Source organism: Berghia stephanieae, chromosome 13, assembly GCF_034508935.2.
Source record: "Berghia stephanieae isolate SIO BIC M18660-M18661 chromosome 13, UCSD_Bste_1.3, whole genome shotgun sequence".
NCBI classification, from domain to species: Eukaryota; Metazoa; Mollusca; class Gastropoda; order Nudibranchia; family Aeolidiidae; genus Berghia; species Berghia stephanieae.
The window spans coordinates 25,151,005-25,174,187 of record NC_088372.1 but is presented as its reverse complement, the minus strand read 5'-3'; the positions used below and the strand labels follow the sequence as shown (position 1 = coordinate 25,174,187).

At 37.0% G+C, this 23,183-nt stretch overlaps 2 protein-coding genes across 2 annotated transcripts in view; both read right to left on the bottom strand.

The window, feature by feature from the left end:
• The window catches only part of LOC144958584 (activin receptor type-1-like), a 56,865-nt gene that overhangs the window by 14,026 nt on the left and 19,656 nt on the right, over positions 1 to 23,183 (bottom strand). The window lies entirely within an intron of this gene.
• LOC144958931 (uncharacterized) lies at positions 2,942 to 22,920 on the bottom strand. Its single transcript, XM_078891231.1, has 6 exons — positions 22,370 to 22,920; positions 21,858 to 21,944; positions 20,633 to 20,694; positions 19,599 to 19,815; positions 16,619 to 17,691; positions 2,942 to 2,974 (listed from the first exon to the last, which is right to left on the bottom strand). The coding sequence occupies exons 1-6, from the start codon at positions 22,431 to 22,433 to the stop codon at positions 2,942 to 2,944; spliced, it is 1,536 nt and encodes a 511-aa protein (XP_078747357.1). The 5' UTR covers positions 22,434 to 22,920.

Here is a 23,183-nt window from a genome sequence, read left to right as displayed (position 1 = left end):
TCTCTCTCTCTCTCTCTCTCCCTCTCTCTCTCTCTCTCACACTCACACACACACACACACACACACACGCACACACATACAAAAGCACATGATACACACCAAAACCATTTTTGTAACTACAACAACAATGAAATGACGACGACGAGGATTACATTATGTCTAGCAGCAACACGTACATCATCTGTACATCAATCAGACAAACGTCAACACCAGATCGTTGTAGAAATCAACACGACGATCACGCCCCTGCTCCCACTCCAAAAACGATCTAAAACACCAGTAGGTATTGGCCTCCCGCTTCCACTCCAAAAACGAACTAAAACACCAGTAGGTATTGGCCTCCCGCTCCCACTCCAAAAACGAACTAAAACACCAGTAGGTATTGGCCTCCCGCTTCCACTCCAAAAACGAACTAAAACACCAGTAGGTATTGGCCTCCCGCTTCCACTCCAAAAACGAACTAAAACACCAGTAGGTATTGGCTTCCATCGACCACCATAGTGAAGCATAGTGACAATACGCATTTCCAAATAATTATTTTAACCCTCTCCATCACAGGCCGGTTTTCAGAACGTTATACAAAACTTTACACTCACTCTAAACAAAAATAGATTAAGTATTTCAAACATCAAAGCAACCAATAAATTCTATAATAATAATAATATTGTCCAGCAAAATGAGCTCTTAATTACAGTGTCAAGCTCTTAGAGTTATAACAAACTATTTTCTTTTAATTTTGTGATGTTACTGATTGCATCATAACGAATGTGACGATTTTCCTATGGTTGGTAAGGAGAGGGTTAACCTGCTTTGTTTCTTGTTTCTTGTTTTTTGTTTTGTTCTCTCTCTCTCTCTCTCTCTCTCTCTCTCTCTCTCTCTCTCTCTCTCTCTCTCTCACTCTCTCTCTCTCTCTTTCTTCCTTTCATTCCTTCATTTTCTATTTTATTTTTATTTTTTAATCTTTTATTATTATTAATGTTATTTATGACTGTGCTTGGAATAAAGAAGACGTCGATCGGTCAAACATTATTATTTACATCTCCTTCTATATGTCACGTGTTGCTGTTGGTCAGGGGGGGGGGGACCCTTAGTAAAACGCTTTGAGAACGTTTTGTGGATATTGCTGCGCTACATAAAAAGCTCAAAAACTCGAGATTTACTCAGAGGTCACGCACATAATATTTCTTGAGAAGTCTATATTATATAATTTAAGACTTTTTAAAAAAGTTCTTTGGGAAGAAAAATTAAAAAAAAAAAATAAAATAAAATAAACACGTATTTAAAAATTTGACCAGAAAACTTGGCCTTCACATATCGATCGATTAAAATGACCCCCATCTTGACAACTCTGAAATCTGGCAATTCGCTGGAACTTCACGAAAAAGAAAAAAATTGTAATATCCCCTAACAGGCGTCATGTTTCGTCCTACATGTTACTGTTGGTCAGGGACCCCTTGTAAAGCGCTTTGAGCACATTTAGTGGATATTGCGCTATATAAAAGCTCATTAAAAAAAAAAAAGTCCAAAGTTTGAGTACCGATATTTGAAGGGCAGATTTTCTGGACAAAATTTTTAATACGTGTTTTTTCTGTTTTATTTTGTTGTAATTTTTATTTTTATTTTGTGTGTGTGTTAGGGGGGGGTGTCTCAGTTTCGTTTTTATGTTTTGTTCTGTTTTTTAATACGGCAGACAAGTTGAAACTAACTGAATTCGATGTCTATTTGACTTTAAAAATATTTTGGCCTAAAAAAATACAAATGGAATAAAAAGGCGTTTTGTAGGTTTACGGCGGAATCTGCTGATTACATTTTCCGAGACTCCCTGCACTCCTTCAACCAAGCTCCATCCTGGCAAAATTTGCCGGATAGTTTATGATATATGAAGAAAAGAAAAATATGAACCTAACTAATGAAGCCAGAATTTAAAAAAAAAAAAAAAACGAAAAAAAAACAACAAAAAAAACAAAAACAAAAAAAAAAAAACCCAAAATAAAAACAAACAAAAAAACTCTACTTTTATCAAAGCAAGTATAAATTCACAATAAGGGAAAAATAATGAGCAAATGTTGATCCCATGGCCTTCACTTCGCATCTTGACTAAAGATAAAATTCAACACAAATTGCCGCGTTAGATTGACCGACGTTAAAGTAATAAAGCATTGTGTTTGCTCTCAACAGTCTTATTATAATACACTACGAAAAAAAATGAATTTCTATTTTTAAAATCCTCAAGCTTCAATGCCAAACTGATTACATTTTATCTTTATTATCCCCCCCCCCCCCCTTTTTTTTTTTTTTTAATTTTTTTTTTTGAAAGGACATTTTAAATGCTTAACTGGTATCTCTACCCCTGGCACACAAAGTCTCGTTTTCAACAAGAAGGTTACGGAATAATAAACGAGGAAACTAAATCTTCCTTATGAAGGCAAAACGCTTTTTTTTTCATTCATTTTGTGAAAGGGAAAAAAAAAGTTAATAGGAAAGAAAAAAAAAGAGATGCTGGGCGACGTGACATCAGACTATTGAATCCAATTAACAAGCTGGGATTCGTCTTAATATCAACAAGCTGTGGGATTCGTCCTAATCAACAAGCTGTGGGATTCGTCATTAATCAACAAGCTGGGTCTTATCAACAAGCTGGGATTCGTCTTAATCAACAAGCTGGGATTCGTCTTAATCAACAAGCTGTGGGATTCGTCCTAATCAACAAGCTGTGGGATTCGTCATTAATCAACAAGCTGGGTCTTATCAACAAGCTGGGATTCGTCTTAATCAACAAGCTGGGATTCGTCTTAATCAACAAGCTGTGGGATTCGTCCTAATCAACAAGCTGTGGGATTCGTCATTAATCAACAAGCTGGGTCTTATCAACAAAGTGGGATTCGTCTTAATCAACAAGCTGGGATTCGTCTTAACCAACAAGCTGTGGGATTCGTCTTAATCAACAAGCTGGGATTAGTCTATAATCAACAAGCTGGGATGATTCGTTTTAATCAACAAGCTGGGATTAGTCTATAATCAACAAGCTGGGATGATTCGTCTTAATCAACAAGCTGGGATGATTCTTCTTAATCACTCAATTTTTTGAAGAAAGAGTTTTCTGGCCAATTTTTTGGCAAAGTGTGTTCTGTCAGTAAAAGATGGCAGCAAATTGGACGGGAGTCGAACTTCGTCAGTGTTGTTTTAATCCAGGTGAGAGTAAACAGTCGGGGCAACAGCTCCCCAATTAGTATTGATTAAAACCATTCACCCGTCTTCCTCTTCCTACCATCTGTCCATCGACGCTGAATTCTGTCTTCTGTTTCTATCTTAATCGAGGGACGTCGCTTATTACGAAACGAAAGAGGGAGAGAGAGAGAGAGAGAGAGAGAGAGAGAGAGAGAGAGAGAGAGAGAGAGAGAGAAGGGGGTGGGGGAAGTGTCTTAACTAAATAAAGGAAATGAAAACCGCTCCTGCTCGACGTGAAGAAAGTGAAACTAGATATAAAAATATGTCATGAAAATCGTATTCAGATTGTTATGTAAATCAATGGAAGAATGCGGGGATGTGAAATGGACACGTGATCGGCCGATCATAATGTGTGTGGCATAGCCCCAAAACGGCATACGTGATGCGGCATAATGCACTAGCCAGAACAGCTTGGTCACGTGACCGACATTGGTCAGATCCTCGTCAAATTATAAACTAAGCCGCTTTGTCAACTCTAAATCAATACGAGTGTGTAAGAGAGAGAGAGAGAGAGAGAGAGAGAGAGAGAGAGAGAGAGAGAGAGAGAGAGAGAGAGAGAGAGAGAGAGAGAGAGAGGGTGGGTGGGGGGGGGGGGGGGGGCAGAAAAGAATGCTGGTTTCCATGAATGTAATGAAAGAGATCAGGTCCGGAATGGTGTTATGTGATTAAGTAAATAACATACATATGCCCGACAGATAAAACGTCACTCAGATTTTTGTTATTGTTTTTTGCCATCCATGTTTATGAGTAATTCTCACTAAACTGTATGAACCAGACTATAAAAGTTCATGTTACACAAAGTTTTGTGTTCGTCCATGATACATTCCGGATGGCAATGTTGTGAGTTTCTCAGCCAAGCGCATACTATCTACAGATAGAACGAAGTTGATGGCACTCAGGTCTTTGATATTGGGTTGTTGTGGTTTTTGTTGTTGTTGTTTTGTTTTTTTGCCATCCATGTTCATGAGTTATACTCACTAAATTGCATTATCCAGACTACTATAAACGTTCAAGGTTACACATGGTTTTGTGTGTTGGTCCGTTATACTTCCGGATGGCAATGTTGTGAGTTTCTTAACCAAGCGCACAGCATCTATAGATAGTATGCGCTTGGCTCAGGAACTCATAACATTGCCAGCCGGAAGTATAACGGACAAACACACACAACTTTGTGTAACCATGATCGTTTATAGTCAGGTTAATACAGTTTAGTGAGAATTACTCATAAACGCGGATGGCAAAAAAAAACAATAACAAAGACCTGTGTGATGTCAACTTCGAACTATCTATAGAGGAGAATAAAAAGAAAACTTCCGAGATATGTCCAGACAACGCCATGTTTCAACTGTCCATATCCGATCCTGCTGGCCCCCGAGTCGGTGGTCAAGTGGCCACCAACCAACCCCTTCATCCAAGAGTGACCAGGCGTGAAAACCTTTTGTCCCGAGCCGGTGACCGGCACCAGCTTTTCTCACCTTTAGTGCCAAAAATGTGTCTGACGTGTGGGTGTGTATGTGTGTGTGTGTGTGTGTGTATCTCTCACTCTGTGTGCGTTAATTAACACAGACCTTAGAAGCCTTGACACAACTTATATTAATGCAGTTGAGAAGAAATCTTTTAACATTATCAACGAAAAGAGGCATCCGCTGAACGAAAAATTCCAACTTCTGCGCTCCGGAAGACGGTATCTAGAAGCAAAATGTCGGACAAATCGACATAAGACAACCTTCATTCCAACCGCCATAAAATTAATTAACAAATCTTCTGTGGAAAAATGAGACAACCAATGAAAATAACGAGAAGCAGTGTCGTGAATCATCATCATCGACATTGCCGCCGTCGTTATCATCATCATCATCATCATCATCATCATCATCATCATCATCATCATCATCATCATCATCATCATCATCATTATCGTAGTCATCATCATCATCATCATCATCATCATCATCATCATCATCATCATCATCATCATCACAATCATTGCCATCTTCTTCTTAATATAGGACACTATATTTATAATATGGTTATCTGCTGTCCCAGCAAATATATCGTATCGTTCTATCTGTCTGTGTGTGTATGTATGTATGTATGTATGTATGTATGTATGTATGTATGTATGTATGTATGTATGTATGTATGTATGTATGTATGTATGTATGTATGAATGTAGGCATGCATATACGATGATATGCTGGTTTGTATGTATGTCTGCATGTATGTATGTATGTATGTATGTATGTATGTATGTATATGTGTTTGTATACACGTGTAGAAACAATGTGCAAGCGTGTATGTTCGTGTATGGCTGTGTCTGTATTTGTAAATGTGTTGATGTTCATACCATGAACCAAACTGAGCATTGTTTACCTCACATGAATTGCCTTTAATTTGGACAATAAAGATTATTATTATTATTAATGTAGACAAATGTGGGTGGGTGGGTGTGGGGGGGGGGGGGGGGATTTGAACATGTCCAATAGGATTCAATAGTCGTACCGTCACTTCCTTCCTAATGACGCATGGTAACTTAGTAACACTGGCTCTAAACTATCGGAACAATGGCGGACGCCGTATGAAATATTTCTCCGGCGAGCTTAAAAGCGTATCCAGAGGAAAAAAAACCCCATCAATTTGATCATGTTTTGACTTTTACACATTCTGATCACAAGGCATATGAAAAGGGAATGAAAAGTTCTCGCCAGCATGAAGAATAAAAAGTAAAGATTTTCTTTGTTTAGAACCAAGATGGCCGCCGTTGCCGGGCGCGTGACATCAGACTACTGAATCCAATTGTACCGGCACCAAAGCAAGTGACAAGAATTAAGGTCTTATTCAAACAAACCAGTGGCCAGGTGTATTATTATCATTATGAATGAGGTATGCACACACAGCAAACTTCAGTAAATGGCCTACATACATACAAGCCTGTACCAGCCATAAATAACCACCACTTTTCAGACCATCCGTGGCAATCAGCCGAATAAACCGTCGGCCTTCCAGTTTGTGAGCACCAAGCACAATGGTTTGACACGGTGAAACATGGAGTGATATTGCAGCAGAGCACAGTGTTGAGCATCTTAAAACTAACTGTAACGTGTCAAAAAACAAACAACCCCCTCCCCCCTCAAAAAAAAAAAAATATATTGTGAGATAGTTCGAAGATGACGTCACTCAGGTCTTTGTTATTGTTTTTTTTGCCATCCGCGTTTATGAGTAATGCTCACTGAACTGTATTAACCCGACTATAAACGTTCATGGATACACACAGTTTTGTGTGTTGGTCCGTTATACTTCCGGATGGCAATGTTATGAGCTTCTTAGCATACTATCTATAATCTTTCGAATCTGGCAGGCTCTTCATTTCTCGGTCAGTCGGCATGAATTCAAGATACACGGAGCTTACTTTTCTATCCGCCAGAAACTACCTCTTTCTTTATATATAATATATATATATATATATATATATATATATATATATATATATAAAATATATATATATATATATATATATAATATGTGTGTATGTTAAATCAAAGGAAAATGCTTTAAAATATGAGAATTCTAAAGAAAAATGTGGCTGACCTTCCGAGCAAATCTCTATGTAGGTAATGCAATACACGTCCATAACTCACGTCAATACATACAGGTCATGGGCCTTCCAGATTCTTAATAAAATCAAATAATCTGCCCTATTGAGATAAGAGTACGACGTAAATGACGAAAACAGCCGCCGTTGAGTTTTGTTGTTCTCTTGCTTTCTTTTTAAAATTAAAAAAAAAAACACTCGCCAGAAGGAAACATTGAAATGGACTAGAATGCGCTTGGCTAAGAAGTTCACAACATTGCCATCCGGAAGTATAATCGACCAACACACAAAACTGTGTGTAACCTTATAGATTTATAGCCTGGTTAATACAATTTAGTGAGAATTACTCATAATCGGGGATGGCAAAATACAAAAACAAAGACCCGAGTGACGTCAACATAATTCTATCTATTGATTTATACATAGTTTATTGATGTTCAGTGTTTAGTTGTTTGCTTTTTTTTTTTATCTCAAAGCATCCGACAGCCGGATATAGATAGTATGCAGATGACGTCACTCAGGCCTTTGTTATTGTTTTTGCCATCCGCGTTTGTGAGTTGTTCTCACTAAACTGTATTAACCAGACTATAAAAGTTCATGGTTACACAGAGTTTGTGTGTTGGTCCGTTATACTTCCGGATGGCAATGTTGTGAACTCCTTGGCCAAGCGCATTCTATCTATAAGCGTACCAACACACAAAACTGTGTGTAACCTTAAATTGTTAATAAGTCTGATTGATACAATTTAGTGAGAACTATTCATAAAAATGGCTGGCGAAAAACAATAACAAAGAACTGAGTGACGTCAATTTTGTTCAAAGTAAACGGCTGAACTTTATAGATAGTATGCAGTGGACGTCAATCAGATCTTTGTTATTGCTTTTGCCATCAGCATTTGTGAGTTGTTCTCACTATACTGTATTAACCAGACTATGAAAGTTCATGGTTACACAGAGTTTGTGTCTTGGTCCGTTATACTTCCGGATGGCAATGTTGTGAACTCCGTGGCCAAGCCCATTCTATCTATACGTATCCCTATCGGGCATCACACTTCGTCCTTGTATTTAACTACATAATATTATCTCTCTCTCTCTCTCTCTCTCTCTCTCTCTCTCTCTCTCTCTCTCTCTCTCTCTCTCTCTCTCTCTCTCTCTCTCCTCTCTCTCTCTCTCCTCTCTCCTCTCTCTCTCTCTCTCATCTATCTCATCATCTATCCACACACCCACCCCCCCCCCCCCCCCTCTCTCTCTCTCTCTCTCTCTCTCTCTCTCTCTCTCTCTCTCTCTCTCTATCAATCAACGTCGACGATTACCGCCAAGCAATAATAATAATAATAATAATATGCCGCCACGTTTTGATAGCAGCTGCAATTTTGCACAGACTGTAAATAAATGGCCTACACTGTCAGAGATGTTTATTGTTCATTCGGAAACTGGGAATTTACAGATCAAACCTGACGTGCTCGGATTAAAAAAAAAAAAAAAAAAAAGAAGAAAAAAAAAAAATTATTTAACATTTTGGCCAGAAAACTCGTCCTTCAAAGATTGATCGATTAAAATAAATGACCCTCATCTTGCAAAAAAAATTCTCATGCCTGGGACTTCACGGGTGAAATCCCAGGTTTGAGAGTTTTTGACAAGATGAGGGTCATTTTAATCGTACATATAGGAAGGACTAGTGCGGGGCGGTCCTTGGCAAGCTTAAGGACCACGGTCCTACGGTCCTTGGGAAATGAAGACCGCAAGGACCGGTCCTAGGACCGGTCCTTTTCGACATTGAACATTCCTGAGAGACTGTTGGAAATTCGAACCGGTTTGACCTTTGAGACCGTGGGATCGTTCATTCTTGAACCGTTAAAGACCGCTACACGATGAAAACGGTGGTCTACATGAGTAAAACACACGGAGTAGTCACACTCATTTCAAATTGTAACCTAATTAGAGAAGAGGGGTGATGCCTTCTTTATTTGCTCACCGTACTTCATTGTTACTTCGATAATTTAATAAAATTTGAAATTTATCCCCATTAACGGAGATAATGGCATCGCCCAAGGCGTTGATCGAGTTGTTCGTGGCGTTGATACACACACGCAACTCCTCCCCCCCCCCCACACACACACACACACACATTAGAGGGCAGCGAGCATTGAAGAGTAAGAGAGAGACGTGAAGTTATAATAAGAGGGGTGGATGAGGTAATAAGAGGGGTCGATGGTGACTTTTCGCCAGATCTAACAAAGTCAGCTACCCATTCATTGCTGAGTAGACAGGGATTCAGAAAAAACTCGACTGCACCCGGGATCGATCTCTGGCCCTTTGCGTATAAAGAGAGTGCTCTATCAACTGAGCTATCGGGGTCCCCAAATTTTTATTGGACTTTTTTAAAATTCAGACGTTATTACTGGTTTTTTTGGAAGGAAGAAACTAATGAAACTCATATTATTTGATTAGTAAAAACACCAAACGAAATTTTAATATTATTGTATTATTTTAAATGACAACACTGCGATAGAAAGGAGTGGTGACAAGAGATGGACAAAAGAAAACAAAAAATCGGATTTGCTACTTGCTAGGTTCGACACACACACACACACACACACACACACACAAACACACACATCTTTAGTAGTCACATACATTTCAAACAATAACCCATTAGAGAAGAGGGGTCATGCCTTCACCATAGATCATTGTCATTGCGATCATTATGGTGTAGTAAATTTTGAAATTTACCCAGTATAATGGAATCGTCCAAGGCGTGCGCCTCCTGTTCCCCCCATCTCACACACGAAAGGGCGGTTTGCGGAGTGGAGGTTGGTGGTCGTCTGCCTGTATGGTCGTCTGTGTCGTTTAGTGTATGGCAAAGGGGGGTGGGTGCGATTAATTAAGTGGGATGGGTGGTGATTGGTGGAAGATAGGCAACCGAAGGCAACGAAATCGCTGGGGAAGTAGTAGGCTATGGCGCGAGACCGAAGGTGATAAGAAGTGAGGACCGCCGCCGGTCTTCCCCTATGGGACCGGTCTCCGGTTCACAGCTAAAAGACCGTGGGACCGCCGGTCCAGACCGGTCTTCAGCGCGGCACTAGGAAGGACGAATTTTCTGGCCAAAACATCACATACCTGTTCTGTTTTTATTTTTTATTTTTTTTTTGTTTCGTCGGGGTTTCTTTCAGAGTTGAGTGTAGTTAAAACGACCATTCCATAACAGAAATGTCGTAACTCTAAAAAAAAACAAAAAACGACTATTTGTTTGGTTGCTTTGTTTTACTTTTAAGCTGTTTTTTTTTTTATTTAATCTTGGCCACAGTTGTTTCACTTTAAATATCCACTTATAAAAAGAAGAAGAAGAAAGAAAAAAAAAAGTAGGTACCGATCCCAAACTTGTCAAAATCATCTCTCAACCCGGAGGCTGAATATAAATATTGTTTTGAAATATGTAAACGTTTTCAGGATAAAACACACACACACACACACACACACACACACACACAAGAAAGGAAAAAAAAGGTGTTTTCTCAACATACGACAGCTGTAAAGCAGCAATATTGTTAGTGTAGTTAGTGAGGATGCGGTGTATCTCTAAACGTCTGAGTGCCAAGCACCCACTCCAATTCGAAACGTGGTAGAAAATAGTATAAATATTACACAAATAGAACAGAGTAAGCAGACCTGCAAACGCTCTCTTTTTTTACCTTTTTAATTTTATTTTTTTGTTGATGTTGTTCTTTTCTTTCTTTCGGGTATGTTAATCTTTTTTTTTTCTCATTGTGTGTGTGTGTGTGGGGGGGGGGGGGGGGGGGGGGGGGGTGTGTGTGTAAGGGAAGGGGGTCGTTTAACTTTTTTTTCTTCTTTTTAATCTTTTGTTTTTCTTTTTAACTCGTCCGTAATTTCAGTCAGAGAGGAGAAAAGTTCGAAATTTTTTTTTATAGTTATCCTTATAAATTACCCCCCCCCCCCCCCCCCACCCTTTCCCCGGTTGAATATATAACGTGTCAATGTCTTGAATATATCGCCAAACGATTTTTAAAAATAAATTAATTAATTTAAAAAAGGTTGTATTGACTTATTGAGAGTTGTACACCAGAGCTATGAAAATCAAATATCAAAGTTTCCACGAATTTTCGGTATCAGTTGGCATGTCGTAGCGAGGATGTCTTGTTTCCATCTGTATGCAATCCGTATCGTTCGAAACAGGTAAAGCTATAATGCCCTACTCTGGAAAAACCCATATCTAAAAAACTTGGCCAGAAAACTCGTCCTTCAAATATCGATCGATTTAAATGACCCTCATCTTGGAGGGGGGAAAAATAAATCTCAAACCTGAGATTTCACGAAGTCCCAGGTTTGAAAGGGTTTTTTTTGTTTAATTTTAAAACCAAGATGAGGTCAATTAAATTGATCGATATTTGAAGGACGAGTTTTCTGGCCAAATTTTTAAATATGGGTTGTTTTTTTTTTCCCCAGAATACGGCAATATTATAATAAGGGTTTTGACTAGCAACACCTGTCATCAAAGCGACGACTCTATGCCAAGATCTGCTTAACCCTTTACGAGCAGGTATTGAAAAAAACATAATATCATGTATGAAAGCCAAAAAGGAACGTTTCAGGCTCTAACGCCTTCCTCACCAACAACAAAAAAAGCAATAGGTACGTGGATATATATATATATATATATATATATATATATATATATATATATATATAATATATATATATATATATTATATATATATATATATATATATATATATATATATAAGTATCAATCCACTATTAAGGTGACCACTGTGAAATGCACCAATTGGAGGACCAAGCATATGTCTTGTTCAAATTGATTAAACTGTTCAATCTTTGTTCAAATGAGTATAGTTTGATTCCCTACAATGATTTATGAACACAATTCTGATGCTTGATGATCACAATGGTATATAGAAAATTACTCGGTCCCCCTAATGTTTTACTAAGTGTTTCTGTAGCTTTAAGGAGACATTTGGTAAAAACATGTTTTTAGGGAGACCACATTAAAAAACCCTTTTAGGGAGCCCAGTATATGTTTATATATGTGTATACCTAAGAGTGCATTTTCAAGTGAGCTACCACCAAATTGTCTAAAATAAAGTAAGTCCTTAAGATTAAGAGCTTCATGGCCATAGTGTCGAAGCTTATCCCAGTGTGCGTAGAGTGAAGTGGCCGAGCAACGCATTTACTAACTCCTGGGAAGGTCCATCCCTCAGAAGGGGCGCTCAGGGAAATAACCTGGGACTCAAACACGGCAAAAAATATTCCCAGTTGCTCCGTGCGCCATTGTTTTTGCAGTCCCCGACCCCTTTAGAAACCTGACGACCCAGGTTAAGATCAGAGATAGAAGGGACCAGGCAGAGGAGTTTATTTGTTGTTGTTGTATACCACTGAATGGACTTGGTTTGTTTGTTTTTGTTTGTAAGGGTTTTACGGCGCTTGCAACACATTAAGGTCATATCAGCGCCAGTAAAAAGGAAGAAAATGGGATAGTAAAAAGTTCTGGAACTACAATTAGAGCACCCAAGAAAAAGTAAGGCAAAGGGGATTTGTTTCAAATAGGAAACAGTAGATTCCAAGAGCCCACTATCAAAGTACTTAGTTTGAGATCACCTAAACGTCTCATTCAGACACAAGCACAGGTCCCAACAAAGAGGGATACACTCAAATGTTTACAAAGCATAAATAATATGTAAACAAAACAATAAAGAGCATAACAGACAGATGATTTACAAGGGAAAAATATAATCTCCCAAAACTCGAACTATACATTTGACTGTTTCCCTCCCAGCCAGGTCCTGGACAAAACCAAGTAATCCCATCCCATCCCGAGACAAAGACAGAAAACAAGTTGGAAAACAGACATAGGGGGATAGAAGACGCAACGAGTACGTCCCTGCCCATTATGGGAAGTCGGGAACCCCACCCAGTGAGTGAATGGAGTTGGATGGATAGGACAGCAGATCTGATGGACACAATGAACGGCTTCAATCAACATCTCATTCACTTTAACTTGCACAATGCTTGCTTTGGTTTCGTGGTAGACAGTTCGTCTGACGCCCGAGTTGCCAGGGTTCGAATCCATATTTGTGCGATGCAGAGTCATTGTAAAAGTCTCATTTACAGTCTCACTTGTGTTAATTGGAGTACGTTACTGAATTGTAACAACGTTGTTCGTGTCCATATAAATCTACTACCAGCTGCACGTTGAGCTCATTGTGGGTTTTATGATACATCAAGCTCGTGTAAAATTACATTTACATTTGACCGAAAAATGATACATAACGATAGAAGTCTACAAATCATATTGCAGGTTTATTTCAGTTCCAAAAGCCATCACAAACATTCATCCACTGTATCACATAAGTCTTTGGTCACCAAATAAAAGCATGAAGTTTGCTATGTGTACAGTGCAACATAAAAGGATAGAAACAGTTTTACTGATAAAACCCTCAAATGATAACAAACCAATATGTTGTTGCTGGTAAGTTGCTTAATTGCATTTGTTAAAAAGCATAAACTGTGAAGCAAAAGTGTTGAAAATCGTTTGAATAAAGTTTAATGCAAAAAAAATAATTCTTAAGCACTTTATGCCGTTCTAAGCTGTCGTTGCTGCATTTTTTTTCATTATTAATTATTATTATTCTGATTAAGGATGAGGGATAAAGAAAGAATGAAATTAAATGCACAGAGGTGTCATTTCTTGACAGTCACCTCTAAAGATTGCAACTCTTAAAACTATCATAAAAAGAATAGTGAAATTTTACATTAGGTATCTAGAAAATGCTGAACATAAAGCTACATTGGCCAATTAAGTTAGGGTTAGTAGAAAGACTTTTTATTCTGCCATATCTGATTCTTTCAGATAGTTCTACATAGCTGCCAACTTTTCAAAAATAAAATAAGGAACGCTCATTTTGCCCGGGATGAGGGGCGAGTGTGCCGAAGCCCCCCCCCCCCCCCCCCCCCCCTTCATCGAATCGCAACATATAAAAGTCAGCCTTTTAATTACTATTACTAACACTAACAAGTTTGAGATGACAGAGGCTAGTCCAAATGTTGCTCAATTATCGGGTTTAGTACCAGCACATTTGAATCGTTAAAATGACACTTTCCACAATGATTGTTGTTTTGTTTTTAAGGGTTTTACGGCGCTTGCAACACATTTAGGTTATATCAGCGCCAGTAAAAAGGAAGAAAATTGGATAGTAAAAAGTTCTAGAATTACAGTTGAAGCATCCAAGAGAAAGTAAGACATAGGGGAACTGGGAACAAATAGGGATCAGATGTAGATTCCAAGAGCGTATCACCAATGTACTAAGTTTGAGATCACCTATAAGTCTTATCCGGACACAAGAACAAAATCCAACAAAGAGGAACACACTCAAATGCTTACATTATACATTAAAAAATAACAAATATAGTAATAATACATAACAGAGAGATGATTTACAAGGAAAAAAATATCATCTCCCAAAACAATAAATATGCATTTGACTGCTTCCCTCCCAGCTAGGACTCCGGCGAGGGCCAGGAAAAAAACAAGTAATCTCATTCCAAGACAAAGACTGAAAGCATGTTGGAAAACAGATATAAGGGATAGAAGACACAGTGTGTACCTCCCTGCCCGCTATGGGAGCTTTCCACAATGAGATCAAAATTCAGAACGGACAATATAAAGAAAGAATTCAACTGCCTCAACTTTGATAAGGACCAATACACAAGAAGCACGATTGTAAAATAAATAAAATAACTTAAGATGGTTAGAAATGCATAACTACCAACCTGGTACATCACTTGAGAGGGCGTTTTGGGGTAAAAATTAGGGAGTTCAGATAAAAAGTAGACGATTGCATATATGTTTTCTTTCATGCAACATAATGGTCTTTAAGTAGTATACTATAATAGTAGTTATAGTAAAATGCACCTCTAAATATTAGAGAATTCCTACTTCTTTACTTTGACAAGATAAACACACCTAAAAATGGAGTATACTTATTTTTCTTGAACCTAAACCGTTACAAAAGCTTGCTTGAAAAAAAAAAAATTAAAATCAGATGAAGATGTTTTTAAAGGGATTAAATTTATATATTTCATAAATTAATAAAGGGAAATAATCATTGTCATCTTTAATCAATATAAGCAATTGATTTTCTTATTGAATACCTTCCAATCAAAAAGGTGGATTTAATTTTATTCTTAATTAAAATAATATTTGTAACAAATAGTGAAAGTATCAATACTGTCTTAGAATATTCAAAGTATATCGAGGCTAACATCCATATCCTATGCAAATCTCCAATACATTATGAAAGGTTTGAGTAAAATACAGGCGTCATATAAACGAATGGAACTTTTTTAATTGTTGAAAATCATTTATGTTAGAGGCATAATTCAAATTAAAGAGCTACACAAATGGAGATTATGCTCTCACTGGACACCAATAATAATGATAATAATAATAACAACAATAGTAGTAGTAGTAATAGTAATAATAATGGATCAATAATAATAATTCATTAGGCTCACATGGCTTTTTTACCACAAATTAGTCAAAAATTACAAAATACGGATTTTGAACTAAAAATAAGCACTTACGGACTCAGGAAGTCAAATACGGAACAAATCCGTTTTTAACAGAACGGTTGGCAGCTATGGTTCTACAAAGCATTTGTCTCTCAAGCTGAGCAAATGAATGTTCATATAATATAAAAAAGGATATTGCAATGATGAACAGATTGTACTATATAAAGATAAAACGTTTTTGTAAACCCCCAAAATATGTCAATAACACTATACAATACAATGAATGTAATACAAATCAAATTCATGATTGTCATTACACCGATTGAAACGCTCTTTCCCTTCTATATTTATTTCTTTCATTAAAAATCTTTGTCTTCACCAAACTAATTAGTGTACCTTCAGGGATTCCTTTTTGTGAAAATACCCTGTGGTGTTTTAAGAACAGAATAATTTCAGACTTTCTAGTAATGATCCCCTTGAACCATGTGCTGAAACATCTTCGACAAAGTTTTTAAAATATGACTTGACTCTATCTGTATCCTCATCTGACCATGACATGTATCTCCGATTTTTGCTTGAATTCCTCTTGGGTTCAGTTTGTTTTGAAGAACACGTAAGCTGATTTGGCACTCCTGCTTCACCATCAAATATTTCTTCTTGATTTGCAGCTGTTACTATGGATGTTCCAAAATTTGCATTTGAGTCTCTATTCACTACAGAGTCATTTGTTTCAATGTTACAATTTCCTTCCCCAGTGACCGATGCTGAGTTATCAATTTGACCCAAAAAATGACCAACTTCTGTTATTTCTCGTATTGCAAGTGGACACTGATAAATGTTTTGATTGATTGATTCACTGTGTCCCATATGTCGATAGAAGACATCTCTCTCGTGTTGTGGGACATCAAGTAAGGCAAATAATGTCGAAGCTCGGTGCCTGAATTTATCAGCTATTAACAACTGGGGTTTCTCTAAATCCTTTACTAAGGAAGTGACATATTTGATGGCAATGTAACCACTTACATGATCTTTGGATATTCCTGTATTTGGAAAAAGAAATGGGTTGTCTGAAATATCAACAGCTTTACGCTCCTGTGCAAGTTTCCTTAAAGGCTGAATTGTGTCATTGGGTATCAACACAGGGACAACATCTTGCTTCCCTTTCCAGACTGATAGGCCAGCTTATACTTCTCAAGTAACGCTTTTTCCAGAGGATCAGTGACATGTTGTACAAGCTGGGATCAACCCATACACCTGAATCTGCATCATTCCAGTCTTTTAACAACATCCTTGCGGGTTCTCCGCCTCTCCTCGCATTAAACATTGTAAGCCTAGCTACGATGACATTGCGAAGCCTAACAAACATATGTGAATCAAATAATTGATAATCATCCTCACAAATACGGACCATCTCTTCAGTAATAAATTGCCGTAGCTTCTTTATATCATTCTCTAATGGCATCTCTTTGGGTTTTCTCAAATTTGTTCTCTTTGCTTCACATTGAACTCTGGCTGTAAAAAAAATACTATCCCAATTATAATCCAGGACAGCTTTGAACAAATCTATCTCTGCGGATTCTTCCATTTTGTTTTGCATTATATATTCCCCTTTTAAGAAATTAATTAACTTTTTCAATATAAATCCAATTGAAAGCTTCAAGCCTGCTTTCAATGTCCCATCCTCTTTCAAAGTCATTTCAGAAATGGTTTGCGATATTTCATTAAAGTTACAACGCTTCACCACGTCCTCTCCAGAGAAAGAAGGTTGATTCGTTCTCTTCCTAGTTTTTAAAATCAAATTTCCTAAGATGCGTAAATCACTCATTATAACTTTTCTCTCCTTCTTTGAACTTTTACTCCACAATTTTGTTCCTAACAATACTATAGCTTTGTCTGATCGACACAAATTTCCCACTTCATCATTCCGAAATTTGTCAAGAATATTCTCCTTTATTTCTTTACTTGCATTGGGAGCCACGGGATAAAATTTTACAACCCCAGTACACAGAGCATGCTCAGTACTACATTTCTTTTTGTGTTCATAAACCCTTCGTCCAGAGTAAAACCCCTTACAGCCAGCACACATAACAACTTCATGTGACCCTTGTGCTCTCTCACGCATAACTATTGAATTGTTTCTAGTGTTTGAATAAAAAATGCCCTTTTTCTTGAGATAATCCATTGTTCTATCCCTTTCCTTTACAGGCTGTTTCATGGCCTCTGTAACTTCTGTCTCATCTTTGTGTTTCCTCATCAAATGCCTTGAGAGTTTTGTTTGCAACTGTCCACAGTATGGACAGGGTCTCCTTGGCTTTTTGTATTTCTCTGGAAAAAAAAGAAGAAAATAAAGCACATCATGCTATGAACTATGAAAATAAATCAATAGACAGATCATATGCACATCAGCTACATGACAGCGATAGAGAGGAATAGCATTCCAAATATTTAAGGCCTGGACAAGTAACTGTCATAATTCCTTCTTGTTATATACTTTTCTACCATCTATTCCTTTGGAAGAGGTATGTTAGATTTGTGGAGACCTCTGCCACATAACAAATCCAGTGAAAAGACGCCATATTTTTGTTTTGAAATAGAAATAAATAGATCAATCCACCCACTTCACTGGGTTCAGGGTTCCCTCTTCATTATAATCAAAATATGAACATAAATCGGAATAGTAACACATTGAAGTCTCATCTGAATACATAGATTGTCCTTTGTTGTTTCAGCGAAAAATCAGACAGAATGTCAAAAGAATTTTAGGTTTTTCCCCAACCACCCCTTGGAGGTATCAGTATCAGCGGAATGGTAAGCGTCATGTTTTTTACGTTGAGCAACAAAATTTACTCCAAATGCTTCACTCGACCCAGGCGGAAAAGCAATCAAGAATAGACCCAAGTCCTATCCAAAGACTAACATTTCATTTAAGTTTATTGTAGGCCCTTGGCCAATCGACAAAATTCAATTCACATAAATTATTTACAACAATCAGAAATTAATTATATCAATAATAGTAATAGAATGCAATGAAGGCAATATCATAATAATAATAATAATAATAATAATAATAATAATAATAATAATAATAATAATAATAATAATAATAATAATAACAGTAGCGGCTATAAGTAACAATTAATATAGTAACAAAAGTAATAATAGACTATAGTTCATAGTCATAACAATGACTTTCTTTGTCATTGAGGGAGTGAGAAAACATCACCGGCTGGCAGAACAAACAGCCGACATCAATCAAACGTCCTCCAGACCGGTTGAGCATCGGCTTCATTAATTCCTTAAAGACTTCCCCCCAACTGCCTGAACGATGCTGATGCCCAGACAACTTAATCCTGATTTATATTTTGTGGGAATGAAATATGACATGTATATGCCGGAAATATTTCAATAACAAACACACTGTTCAGATAGAAAATATTTGAGTCTTGCCTTTGTTAATTGATACAGGTAAGTTAGGAAAATAAATGCTAGTAAAAACGATCAGCAAGTTCGTGAACACTGCTTCTCAACTCGAACATATGTTTTCATCAAATCTACACACATCATGTTGTGAGCTGAATTTTAATGATCTCAGTTGTCATTGAAAGGAAACCCAAGAATTTTAGAATAAAGAAAAATATTGAACCTGGAAGTCAAAAGGTTTGTAGCACAGCAGGCATTATCAAAGTATAATTTTAGTACCGACAAATTAAAAAGAAAATGTGCTTTTCTTTAAATGCTCCCAATCATCATATACTGTTTAGGTTGCAAGATTAATAAAAATGTTATCTACTCTGATTCTCGTTAAGTTTCCAGCTGGTCTGTGAAAAAAAAGCCTTAAGCATCATAGAAATACAAAGAAACAGTTTTAATATATAGATGGGTTGTAACAAAAAAACCATTTTAACACTTACAATACAAGCAATTTAAGTCTATTACAGACAAAAAAAAACCCCAATAAAATAAACATGAACATTTTTATGGCTGGTTTCACTGATATCACTCACACATTGGGGTTTCAGATTCTAAGATGTCCACCCTATCAAATTTGGATTTGTGCTTGTTATGTAAATGGTAGCGTATTTTGCGACGCAGCACTGCCAAAACAGAAAAAAAATGCAATAACACAAATGCAGCACCATGGAGGGGGTGGAAGTTTTCTTTTAAAAGGAATGGGTAAATTAAAATTGATCCCACAAATATCAAAGGAGAAGAATGACAAAAAAATGACTCACCATTGCACGTAACACGTTGGTTTGCAAGTGTATAGCATTCGGGTTGAACCTGGGTCCCAGACTGGCAACGAGGTTCAGTCTGTGATAGTTGTGGATGAGGCTCTGACTGAGTTGGGGAATGAGCACTAGGTTCCAAAGACAATGATGTACTCAGCATTGGGTACCTCACAGAGTACGTAGAGGAATCAGACTCGGAGTCAGCAACAAAATCGGGACCCTGTATATTTTGTGGAAAAGATGACAGATCAATCAATTTATTCATGTTGACAATAAACATGAAGAGCCATTGTTTAATAATCCAACTAAACAATTAGCTGGTTAATAATGCAAGTATAATAAAAAAGAGTTGAGAAAGGCAGACATATTGTCTAAGTATTTAATATGTTCAACTGTGCTTGGATAAATATAGATACACCAACCAGGGTTTCAGTAAACCGTTTTTAACCAACTCTTTAAATCCTACACCAGGACCAACAACTACAAAACAATTTTTTATATCACTACGATTCTGGACATATAAACGGTTGTCATTGCAACAATATGAACTTCCTAACCTTGCAACTGCAATATAGTTAACAAAAAAAGTTGATAAACATTACGATGCAAGAGAATTTGGACAAAATGCGAGATCAAAAGTATAATCCCAACAGAAGCTATTTTAATTTTTCCTGGAAACGCATCATTTTCACATTTTGTCAAATAAAAAAACAAACGACTTCAAATGTGAATGGCTCATCAATGAATATCACTTCAAAATATAACGAGGAAGGTTTAAAATAGTGTTATTGTTGGCGAAGTCCACTGCAAAGAAAAATTTTTAACAACAAAAAACTAGGAGATCTCACTGGTGTAAAACAGTGTTGTCCTTGTCCTGAAATATTGTATTGCGCCTAACAGACTGCAGGTCTCATCTTTTGTGGCAAATGTGTTTTGTCCACCACAAAATATGTTGATGTGAAGCATTTTGAGCATGGTGCCAACTGTGGATAAACGCTATACAAATGTTATGATTTTATTTTAATGTACATACTTACCACAAATGAATCATGTGATATGGAACTTTGTTCTGCATCACTTTCAGGCTCTGAGTTGGAGTCTATATAGAAAATAAAAAACAACAAAAAAAAAGCTGAAGATTATCATGTGCAAGTTTTTCTCTAAACTCTTAAACAAAAAATCATGCCATCTTGTGCTGTAAAAGGATTTTTTAAAAATTATTTACCTTATGACTATTGTCCTTTGGAAAAAAAAAGAAAATTAAGTCCGAAACCTTCTGGCTATTTTCTTTTAAATTTCAAGAACGTCAGAGTTGGCAAGGGAGGACGGAAATATAATTCCAGAAACCAATCTGTCTATAATCATATCCATATGATAGTTTTTCGTTCAAGATTCAGGTACAGTCCACTTAGGATAATCGCAATACCTTGGGATCATCGAAAATGTTGGGATTAACCGAAATTCAGTTTCCTGTCCACTATTTCAACATTTTACACATTTATTGTCAACTCAAACCAGTAAATAATATTCTTAGTCCACCACATACAGAGCAATTTGATTGAAACAAAAACCATATGGCAGCCCCGTGTAGATTTGTCAACCAAAAGCAGCTATGAAGCAAGCCGATATCTTATTCAGATTGGAAGAAGTTTCAATCTTTTTTCTCAACAATTCAACATTTGTCAGAGTTAAAGAGATTAGCCTTAATGAGAGACAATAAGCTCTCACCAAACTCGTTGGTCACAATGCACAGTTGTTAATCCTAAAACAAAGGATATCGCTCAGTCTCTCTTTATAACTGTCATTTATAACCTGTTGTCAAGATTATGACCAGCCCCACCCCTCTTCTATTTAATGGCCACCGATGACGTCACAAACCCATACTGCAGAGCCCCGCCCTCTTTCGACTCTAACAGAGTGGTGACACACTACTGTAGCATTAAATCCTGCTCACTCTCGATTCTTCAACCTGTCACGATTTCATCCATGATGAAATTTAATCATGATATACTGTTTGATTTCTTGAATTTACCACTTTTTAAAAAACCGAAGTTTGTTGCAATTAACCAGTGACTTTTATATAGAATTATTTCCATTGCTTAGGAAATATTGTGATTAACCGAAAGTTGCGATTAAACGAGTTGCAATTATCCGGAGTGGACTGTAATAGTATTACACATCATGACTCAAAAAAAAAAAAAAAAAAAAGCAAACTATGTGTACCTAAATGTTATTCATTTCCTCATCAAATTACATTCTTACCATTAACATCATAGATCACATCAAAAGGGTTGTCTGGATTGACAGCAAGACATTTTTCAGGATTTTTAAAGCTCAAATCTCTCTGATCTGAAGTTACAAAAGAAATAGCATATTCTCAACATTAAACTATGATTTTGTGATGGCTGTGATATGGCATACTGTATGCATAAAGCAAGATGCAAAGACAGGTTTAAGTTTAAATTATTTTATATTCTTTTCAAAAATCCATTCTAGTTTTGCCAAAATAAAATAAACACGAGAAGTGTTGAGTTGGATAAAGCTAAAACTAAAAGTAGTAGTGGTAGTAGTAGTAGTAGTAGTAGTAGTAAACGACAGATCTTACTCACTAGTGTGAATCTACAGTCTACAGAAGTTCCCGAATTATCTGACTCCACTTCCAAATGACTGACTGACAAGTGACAATCATCAATCGGTGTGTGTGTGATTGTGATGTCTACCCTATTGAAAATCTTAAATCAACAGTGATGTAATAAGAATGGCCAATAACTTACCATTTAAATTATCTCGGTGTCTCTTCAATGATGCCTCCAGCATCAATTTACCCCACGATGCCATAGACGTCTAGTTTGGAACTCAGCAAGTGACGAAAAAATACTTGCGGCTATAGAGAGGACGTCCGTCGGCCACTCTCTCCGCAAGTCAATTGTCAGTGGTTATCAGATAATCATTGGTTCTTGAAAAATATAGAAACACAGCGGTTCATTTAAAAAGACTCTTTTGTAGATCAAGATATAATGTTAGGTATTGCACTTTAAAATCTCTTCAGACATAGAACGGGTCAACTTGACGTCTAGACCAAATCATTTCGAAGATCGATATGGCAACAGCAACGCCTGGAATGGAGGATTTAAATGCGGCATCTGACGATTCTACTGCTATGACAGAAGATGCTCCATTTCACGACGTCGAGATGGCTTCAACTGGCATCAGGCATCAACATGCTACTCAATAATGGGTTTGATGAAGCGTTTGACTAAGAATTAAAGCTGATAACTGATAACCACCTACCTACTACTGACTTGCGGAGTGAGTGAGTGCCGAGTGCCTCTTTATGCGCGAAATTGACTAAACATACGTTTCACGAAAAAAAGAGTTACTATGTTTGCTTGTCTCTTGTCACCAAGATAAGAATCCGGACCAAGATTCGATAAATCTGTTTTCTAAAAATAGATTATAATTCGTATATCTTGTTCATTCCTCAGTTCATCAACTTTCACACAATTTTATATTAGGTTTTCATTACTATAAAAATCCATATAATGCTCTAGAATTTTAGAGAAAATTTCGGAAAGATATATTGCCTCA

Bases quoted from the DNA above. Each gene is read 5' to 3' on its own strand.
- LOC144958931 (XM_078891231.1), bottom strand. From the start codon at position 22,433: ATGGCATCGTGGGGTAAATTGATGCTGGAGGCATCATTGAAGAGACAC. The intron at 20,695-21,857 runs GTAAGAATGTAA...TTTTCTATATAG, and splicing joins TGTGATCTATGATGTTAATG to ACTCCAACTCAGAGCCTGAA. The intron at 19,816-20,632 runs GTAAGTATGTAC...CAAAATATACAG, and splicing joins TATCACATGATTCATTTGTG to GGTCCCGATTTTGTTGCTGA.